This window comes from Anser cygnoides, chromosome 19 (assembly GCF_040182565.1).
Source record: "Anser cygnoides isolate HZ-2024a breed goose chromosome 19, Taihu_goose_T2T_genome, whole genome shotgun sequence".
NCBI classification, from domain to species: domain Eukaryota; kingdom Metazoa; phylum Chordata; class Aves; order Anseriformes; family Anatidae; genus Anser; species Anser cygnoides.
The window spans coordinates 3,880,159-3,890,000 of NC_089891.1; the positions used below are offsets into that span (position 1 = coordinate 3,880,159).

The 9,842-nt window shown below is 37.9% G+C and overlaps 1 protein-coding gene across 1 annotated transcript; it reads right to left on the reverse strand.

Annotated features, from left to right (window-relative positions):
* Nucleotides 1-1,157: 1,157 nt before the first annotated feature.
* Nucleotides 1,158-6,548, reverse strand: LOC136786648 (zinc finger protein 692-like). The gene is made up of 8 exons (XM_066980148.1): nucleotides 6,453-6,548; nucleotides 5,942-6,145; nucleotides 5,723-5,848; nucleotides 5,305-5,430; nucleotides 4,736-4,845; nucleotides 4,550-4,618; nucleotides 4,254-4,456; nucleotides 1,158-1,368 (listed from the first exon to the last, which is right to left on the reverse strand). The coding sequence occupies exons 2-5, from the start codon at nucleotides 6,136-6,138 to the stop codon at nucleotides 4,803-4,805; spliced, it is 492 nt and encodes a 163-aa protein (XP_066836249.1). The 5' UTR covers nucleotides 6,139-6,145; nucleotides 6,453-6,548; the 3' UTR covers nucleotides 1,158-1,368; nucleotides 4,254-4,456; nucleotides 4,550-4,618; nucleotides 4,736-4,802.
* Between the last annotated feature and the right edge of the window lie 3,294 nt (nucleotides 6,549-9,842).

A 9,842-nucleotide genomic window follows, 5' to 3' on the forward strand; every position in this document is an offset into this window, starting at 1 on the left:
CCTAGTATCACCAGTCATGCTATTTTCCGCGGGCCAAACTGAGTCACTTACACAAGTGACAGCTTGGTAGTCAAAACACTGAACGGCACAGAGCAAAGAGAACACAAAGGCATGGGAAACGGCATTTTCATTTTAAGAAAGCCTTTTTTTTTTTTTTTATAAATAAACTGGAGAAAATCATTTGTTGAAACTATCTTTCCAACATTTGACAAGAGATATGTTAATAAGCTAACACAACTTTTATATTTCAAATGCAACAGAAGAATATTTAAGAGCAGAAGTTTCTTACTGCAGGTGAAGTAGCTCATTAAAAATATAGAATATTGAATATAAAGACCTAATTGGGGGAATTACTCCATAGAGAGAGGCTGTTCTGCTGCAAGTCAATGGGAAATCCCAGCTGGCTTGAGTAGTGTAAGACTGGGACCTGAACGCTTATGAAAACGTATGGTTTAAAGAAAAAAAATGAAGATTGGGAGTTTTTGGCCTTTTGACAAACATATACTGAATACAATCACAGTAATTTCTCAGTTAAAAACTTTCCAGGATTATTCATATCTAGTAACTACAGAACAAATTCAGAACTGCAAACACTACTCTATTGAACTTCAATTACTAAAAGTACTCCATATTTAATTATCTTTTTTAGAGAAAATAATTAAAATGCACCGTATCAGAGGCATAGTAAATAACATTACATATCAGCTTTCACAGTGTCAAAAGCCAAAGCAAGAGATCAAATTATTCAGTAATGAAATATACTTAAATAAACAACATGGTATCTGATCTTGATTACTTATTTTTTAGAGGGAAATAACACACTATATAGTCCATTACTTTAACCATCAATATTAAGTGCATAAATAGCCTCTAAGAATGCCTTCCATTATGTGGGATAGTTTAAATTTGCTTCCTAGCAAAAAGCATTCAAAGAAATACATCAAGAAATAAAGATGCTTGATGCTGCAACTGCTACTAGAAAGTTGTTTCTACTTTAACCCTTTGAGATTTAAATAAAATGAGGAACATTTTCATTAATACAAACTACAGAAATTAAATAAAATTCTGAATAAGCTCGAGATGTACCTATTAGCATTATTGTTTTTTTCTTGTTGCCATTTCAGAAAACCATGTACAGACTCTCACAGTGAAATAAATACACTCCACACGCTTTATTAGTGTTAAGGTAACACAATAAAACTTTAGTTATTTAAGTTTAATTTGCTGTTCAACAAGTAACATCGGATTTCATATTAGAATTTACAGTGATTCTTTATAGTTCACAATACCCTCACAGCAAAATCAAAAAGGACCAAAAACTGCCCCAGTATTGTCATTCAAGTGCTTGATTTTCTTCTTACTGGTACCCTGAAAAGTAACACAATGATTATAATTATTATGTGACATTCAAGTATCTAAATACAAAGTATGCTTGCATTATTTCAAGAAATATGACTAATACATTCCCCTAATACTTTTGTCTAACTTGGAAATTATGAAAAATTACAAACAATCCATTTGTGCTTTTGTACTTGCAATATATAAAATAAAAGATGCTGGTCTGATTATATGATTTATACACATGACTTGATTAGAGCAAAATACAGATCAACATTTAGCATTACAATAGTCATCTACTTAATTAAGTGCACCGTGTCTTAGACTAATCACTCAATGTTCTATAAGGAAAAGCACTGTTATACATTCACTTTCAAGTTAGAGAAATAATCACTGATTGTGGTTTGTCTTTTTTGTTTGTTTGCTGTTTTTTTGATGTAATTAAAAAACATACTATGAACACTGAAGACCAAAACCAATACACGTAGAGTCTTTTAGTTCAATCAAGAATTGTTGTGTCATACTTCAGTCATATTTAGAGGGTCTAAATGTAGACTAGTCAGAACAATTTTGGAAAAAAAAAAAAAAGGATTCAAATTCAATTTGTTGGTAGAACACAGGAAGCCCTCCTGGCTAAGCAGGTTATTTTATTAATTTATTTTAAAATGTAATTTAAAAGGTTTACTTTCCTGCTTGCTAAGAAACTCCACTCTATTTTCCATCACTCAGCTCTTCGTACTGTTGTCATGGCAAGCCTTCAGCATTAACAGCCTGCTGGACATTTCCTCAAGATTGTTTATTTTGTTTTCAAGCTAGGTAATTGCAATTTACAATTGCCTTGTCTGGACAGCAGCCGTACAACTTTTCAGACAACAGATTACTTAAGAGAACTTTTGCAATACAGACTCTCTTGCTTGTGAGAAAAGCTACATAGCAAAAATCGTTACAAAAAGGAGCTGCCACTACCATTTCAGGGAAGACAGGAACTGGAGCTGAAGTCTACTTCAAAGAAGGGGCTTCCCAACTAATCATTTACTAATGACTGACACCAACCCACTGTACAGGTTTCAGTCTTCCTCATCCAACTGCTGTGGCACTTTCGAGTATTTTCTACCTGCATTCTTTGTGTATATTGTTCTTGGTTTATTTCTTAATGAATCAAGGTAAAAGATACATTGAATAATCAAATTCCAGGAAAGCCAGCTCTATCAAGACAATGTCTCAGTAACAGAAGTCCAGCCAAAGGAGTTTTACTACTGAAATATTTGAGTGCCAGAGATTTTAAAATAATCCCAAATCCCCTACAGTTCCTTTAAAACAAAGGAAACCCCCCTGCTCAACTACTTTAACTCAACCTTCAATCTTTACATCAATCTTTACTTTCAATCTTTACAGTAAGTTACAAATATTAAAGAAATAAAACAATAAATGGTTCGCTATGTGTTTCAACAGTTTTGCACTTTTTACACGAAAACCAGAAAAACAATTTGAATCTAGCTTGGTCAGTATTCTAAATTTTAAAGGTTAGGTGAAATTGAGTAATAGAAGAAGCATTATAGAAGAACTGAATGTATTCAGGAACCTAACTGGACGTGGTTCAGTAATACTTCCCTTTGGCTACGCCCTGCCAATAATGCTTGAAAGCAATTTCCGTGTGTTCTTTTCTTCCTGTGTTACTTCAACATTCCAACTCTTCAAAATAGCCAGAACTCAATACAATACCAGTTTACCGGGCAAGAATCTTGAAATCCCAGTCTCCACTACTTGACTCCCTCACTGTTTCTCCAACAACTTACTTCTCTCCAGCAAGAGCAACCTCTGAAAGCTAACACCAGTGGGCAAGACTCCAAAAACAAGACAAACCAAATATTAAAGCCACTGAAGAAACAGGTGAATTTAAGTGTTCTTCCTCCATTGTATTTGCTATTTCCAGTTCCTCAACAGTTAGTGTTTAGCCAACCTAGTTGACTAGATGAAAGGCCTAAAATACAACAGCCGCTTTATGATTATGATTGTTAATGCACAGTTTGTTAAGAAAGGACCTTCAACAAGACCTTGTTGCAGAAACTATACTTCAAATTGTTCTTTTCCTGGCTGTACAAAATGAAAAGACATACTCCATCACCCTCAAAACAGTAACAGCAACAGAAAAATATGACACCCAAATGCCTGAAAAGCAGGAGCTACCTGTCTTCATCTCCACCCTTCAACAGGAGGTGTAGGTTTCTTGGATTTTATTTTTTTTTTAATCCATCAACATAGCCATCGCTCCTTTCAGAAGGTAAACCAGTATTTTCTAAAATAGCTAAGAATCTTGCACAACCTTCTAAAAAACACCGAGTTAATATTGAGTTTAGTTTTACTTTTAAGACCTAAGCTCAGCTACCAACATGACTTTAGGCAGATCACTTAACCACTGTATGAATTTCCCACAGCTAATAAGAATCCTCCAGTAACATTATCACTCTACCTCATCAGTATACTGTGAATGAAAAACAAAAGCATTACTGAGGATGTGGTGTTCAGAGACTGAAACACAGAAGAATTCTTATCCTCACTGACAAGCTATAAAACTACTCCTTGTGGGTGAATGTTCCACAGAACAATACGGTATGCACTAAGATATCTGCCCTATAAAATACTGCTTCTTTTTGAATCTCTTTGTTCTTAAACAGCTGCCTTGGCTTTGTACAACCACTGCATACATGCCTGATCATTTGTCCAGCATTTTACATGATCAGTGTGACTTAATATCTTTGGCGCACACACACACACGAGTCTGTAATGAAGTATCCCATACATTACCTTTTAGATTAAAAGAAAGTTTTTCTCATACCAAACAACTTTTCACATTATTTCTCACAGCTCAAAAGGTAGAAATAAGCAATCAAGTAAGAACAAGCTTTCTGTCTCACCTGTTTAAAATCCATCCCAGGAATTCAATCATTGTTGGCTGCACTCCAAACTAAAGCTATAGTGCCAGAGAAAAATGTTATTTTGAAGAATGCACTTGAAATTTTCGGCTTCATCAGCACCGATATTTGTTTTCTCCTGACCTAGCTTCCAAGAATTCTTCTGAGCCACTGAATTGCTTTCAGAACCCCAACACGTTCACCTACTAAAATCAAAAGTAAGGAGAATTAGGGAAGTCACAAAAAAACAGAACAGTGGAAAACAAGATTCAGACAAACATGCTACATGCATTACATACTTCATATTAGCGAAGGGTTTGGACACATCATGCAATGCCAATGTAATGTCCTAGGTTCTCAGTGTCCCCCTGCACACATTAAAAGATACATTTTTAAATGTCTGATAACTAAGACATGGATGAAATTACAGTTATTCAGTAATACTTGTGGATAATTGAAACCTAAAGAGTAATGGACAAGCATACCTATTTGAGGCTCCTCTGATCTGAACTGTGAATGCCTTAGTGACTGATGACACTGCAGTAAAAGAAATCAGCAGTCGACTGATGGTGTGGTTGCCTCGTTGAGCACGGCACTATTTTTAAACAGGTTAACATGTCACTTTGTATGTATTATTACTCAGACAGTCAACAATGAAACATTTTTCTTTTTAGAAAAGCTAAAGCACACACTACAATCACATGTGCCTATAGACCGCATCACTGTGAAGTCTCATTATTTACTAAAGTGACTAATATACGTAGAGCAGCTATTTTCTTGTTCCACTCACAAATTATATACGATTAAGGAAGGCAGTCACTGAACAAGCAAGTTTGCTGTGTGTACTCCAAAAGAAAACTTTTCCAAAATCTCTCACTGATTTTTGCCTCACAAAGATTGGACCAACCATTAACTACTGAAATGCTTTTAGGTAAGGAATTAGAGCATGAATGACATGAGTTTCTAATAAGCAAAATTAAAAGTGAAAATTAAAATCAATACAAAATATTTTCAAATGTAAACCGTGCAAAAAGAACCCCATAGTATCACTAACGTGTCATCCGTCTCCGTTGACAAGCAATCATGTGGCGTATCTCTCTCTTCTTTCACAGTGACAATTCTTAAGTCTCCAGGTTCAGAACAAGCAGACTCTTTAGACAGCTGGTCATCATTGTCATACCTGCAAATACAACACACATTTCTAATTAGAATGTTGTTGTTTTTTTTTTGCAGAAGAAGTTTTAATTGTATTTTGTCTAGACTATTAGGTATTTAACAATGCAAACAACAAACTACACAGATACGCTTCTACAAAGGGTCTCCAAATTATACAATTTGATAAAATTAGCTGTATAGTTTTATCTTGCTTATGACCCACCCCTTTTCTTTAAAAGCAGTTGCCATCTTCTAAATGATATCAAGAAAAAGATTTAATCTGCCCCCTTCACACACAAGGCGAGCATAATACTAACGTTCCATCAGCTGCTATTAAGGAAGTGCTGTCTGACAAAGCTTTTTCATCTCTCACACACTTTCTCCTCACACCGCCTGGGAGGGAACAGATCGAAGCTTTTAACAATGGGTCGTAACTGTCATACCTAGAAAGAAAACATACAGCTGGTGTTAAATTAATGCCAGGAATTATTTACTTGGGACTGGTAAACAGAGGAGAACTGAGACAGCCTACTCACAAGTCCAACAAAAACCCCGCCACTTCGGCGTCGTTCCTGAAGTCCAGCTTCTCCTTGAGCGTCAGCCAGCGGTCGATGTGGCTTCCCACATAGATCCTCGTCTTCCCCCTCCTCCTATCCAGGCTCTGCTTTCTCTTTTTCTTTTCCAAAAAAGACAACACGGGAGGCCTTCCGCATCTCTTGGTTGGCAGTGACATGGCGAGCCTAGAAACGGAGCAAAGGCCGTTAAGCGACCTCGGGTGACCGCCTGCAACCCCCCTCGGGCACCACCACGGCGAGCCCTCCCCTCCCACGACCTTAAGGCCCTGCCAGGCTGTACGGGGCTGAAACCAGCCCCAAGCGGCCACGCTGACGGGAACCGCGGCGGCCCGGGCCTACGGGGAGCTCCGCCCGCCCCCTCCCCGTCCCCCCGAGCCGCTCCGTGCGGGAAGGGGACGCTCAGGCGGCACCTTCCAGTCAGAGCGGAGCGGGCCGGGGGCCCTGGAACCGGCCGGACCCCCCCGACCCTCACCCGCGGCCCGCTCGGCGCCTCAGGGAAACGCGAGGCACGTGACCGGCGCGGGGCCCCGCGCGCGCTGATGACGCGCGGCCGCCCGTGAAGGGGCGCGGGGCGGGGGCGGCTGCGGCTGTCCTTCAGCGCCGGGCTCGTGTGGGGAAATTAATCGGGGAATAACGGCGCGTAACGGTTCTGAGGGTTAAAATCCCTGTTGAAATGTTAAATCCCCTTTTAAAATGTTAAAATCACGTTTAAAATGTTAAAGCGTGCGCTTAATTACACTCTCATGCACTCCCAGCATACGGCTACCTGAAGGAAGCTGTGGGGAGCTGGGGGTCAGGTTCCTCTCACAGATAACTAGTGATAGGACTAGAGGGAATGGCCTCAAGCTGCACCGGGGAAGGTTTACGTTGGAAATGAGGAGCCATTTCTTCTCAGAAAGAGCAGTCAGGCAGTGGGACGGGTTGCCCAGGGAGGTGCTGGAGTCACCGTCCCTGGGGGTGTTCAAGGAAAGGTTGGACGTGGTGCTTGGGGACATGGTTTGGTGGGTGATGGTGGTGGTAGGGGATGGTTGGACCAGATGATCTTGGAGGTCTGTTCCAGTCTTAATGATTCTAGGATTTAAGGATGCTGAGGTAACAAGTGGCAGCCACAAAGCGAGTTACAACTGGTGACACTGGGCTTCTGTCCTATACTGGTGGGCAACCCGTCACCTCACGAGCCGTGTCACAGCCACACAGCAGTGTTTCGGCTGATCAAATAGTACTGAGGAAAAATAAAAAGGTATTATGACAGTAAAACTTTAAATCTGCCTTTTATAACTTCAGTAAAGGTGTTATAAACAACAAAAAAATTATGTTCTTCCAAGTGACATTTCCCAGTATGAACTGCAAAAACTGTATTTTACCATCTGAAAGGCCAGATTTAGGGACAAAACTAGAATATTCTCCTGAGCAGCAGGAAACATTTGAATTTTGACTTATGTGTTAAAAGGGAAATATTAAATAAATTACACTAAAAAGAAAATTAAACATTTCAAATGTAGAACCTGTGCTGTCACAAGGTATTATAACAAAGGCATTACACAGAGCAGGCATTCTGCCAGTTTCTCAGTGCTTCCATATACTACATTTTTATATAAATGACTAAAAAGACAAAGCAGATTTCCTAGCAATGTTTCTGGGTAATTTTATCTAAACAATGAGGACAATTGCACCAGCCATTTTTTAATAATTTTATTTTTACTGGCAGTTTTAATAGAATCACCATAATAAGTCAAATGGGTTAGCTTAAGAACTAATGGATGACTAGCATATAGAAAACGATTCTAGCATATAGAAGCATTTATTTGCCTCTGCTGAACAACTTGACCCAAGTAAAGTAAATAGTGGTAAAAAAAAAAATCAGAAGATTTCACTTGAAAATAAAGAACAAAAGAAAAAAGACACTATGTTCTTAAATACAGGTCATTATGTTTAATCATTTACAGCAGAATGTCAGCAGATTTTCATTTCAGTGAAAGTTAATTGTGAACTGTAAGCTTTAAAATAATTATTGTAGTATAATTATGGGTTTAATTAGAATTGCTCAGAATTGCACAAATTCTGTCTGATGAACATATGTAAAGATAATCCCTTGTATTTCACCTTTTTCATATAAAATATGCAAGAATTCCTCTTCTCTCACCATCATTTATGTGCAATACATATTTGATGCTGATGTTCACAAAGAAATATGGCTATTTAAGGGGATTTTATAATTATTTCTTCCGATCTCCTTGACAAATATAGTTATTATCTGTATAGATTTACATTCCAAACAACAGAACTGTGTTAACTATTGAAAGTTGTGTGCTTTTAAGTTCCTGTTTATCTAAAAATCACGAAGCTGCGAGGAGAAGCAAGGGAATACTAACACCATTTCCTGTTACCAAACAGAAGCAAATATGTAGTGGCTCACCTTTCATGCTAATTTAGTAACTTAAGCAAGTTTATGCTCTTAAGCACACTTGTGAAGTTAAAAATAGCATTTAAAAATAAAGCTGCATGTCTGTGTTCTCAATCATGAACTAAACAGAAAAATTTAAAAGCTTTTAAGAAGTTGCTGTATCTTATCAAATTATATATATTAATATGTTTCTTTCATTAAGGAGGTCTGCTAGCCAGTATTAACTTTGCATACTTCACCTCATTTTGACTGTGTGACAGTCACAGCAAGGGAATGGTTTTAATCCCACCAATATTCACATTAATGTTGATTTTACCTCTTGGATGTCTACATCAGTAAGCTTTATATTTTGTCCTGAACTGTCTCACACAAGTCCTTTAAATATGCATTCCTAGTACAATGAGGTGTACGTTCCAAAACAGGAGCAGCTGCCACTTAGGAATGAAATTTCAAAGCCAATACTCCAGGCTCAAAGGTTAAGGTTCGTTTTTCTCTACAGCAATGCAGAGAAATCTAACTGAGGGCACCAGCTGCAGCATACTGCCTCCTTCTGAACCACAACTGCAGCCATGCAGAAAAGAGTTTCAGAGGTTTACATGGTTTATAGCAGTCTCTCCACTACATTACTTCAATATTTATTCCCTCTCCCCCACCTCTTACCATCAAGTTCTCACTGAAAATCCTGGCTCTATTATCACCTTTTTCTGATGTTTTACTACGCATCATTAGTTTCCAGCACAAAGCATGTTATTGTTGAGCTCTTGCATATTTAGCTTCCAAATGTAAGCATAGAAACGCAGCAGTAATGTACTTTACAAACTTACAAAGCCTACTGTCTCATGAGGCATGTAATTTTCAATACAAAATACACTATGTTGCTACAAGAGCAATCAGTAAATTCAGCAATGTTTAATACCCCGCTTATTTCACATTTTACATACATTTGCGAAACAGGAATGTAAAACTGTTCCCTGTAAATGCTAATGCAAACTTCTCCATATACAAGTCATTTATCTGTGTAATACATTAAAAAAATACACGGACAAAGAGTTTATCTATATAAGTAGCCTGTTTCCAGAAAGCATAGGGATGCTTGATTCTTGATCTGTTTTATTCTCACAGTTTCCAATTATCAGTGATTTAAGGACTCAGGATGAGAGGCTGAATCCAAACCATTACCTTGAACAGGTATGGAAAGACCTATTCTCCAGGAACTGCATGCCTTTTAGAACCCACTTAATCTTCATAGTATCCTATAGCAGTGGATCTTCATTTTGCTTTTGGAGCAATTTGATACAAAAAAAATGTTCCTAGACAATAAATGATTTATGACCCTAGTACATAGTCATTTTTATTCCAAGAAAATGCTGATACCCAACTAAAAAAAATACATCACAACAGTTAGATTTGTTAGCCCCTGCAAGGACTAACAGCTCACTCACCATCAATAGCTTTAAC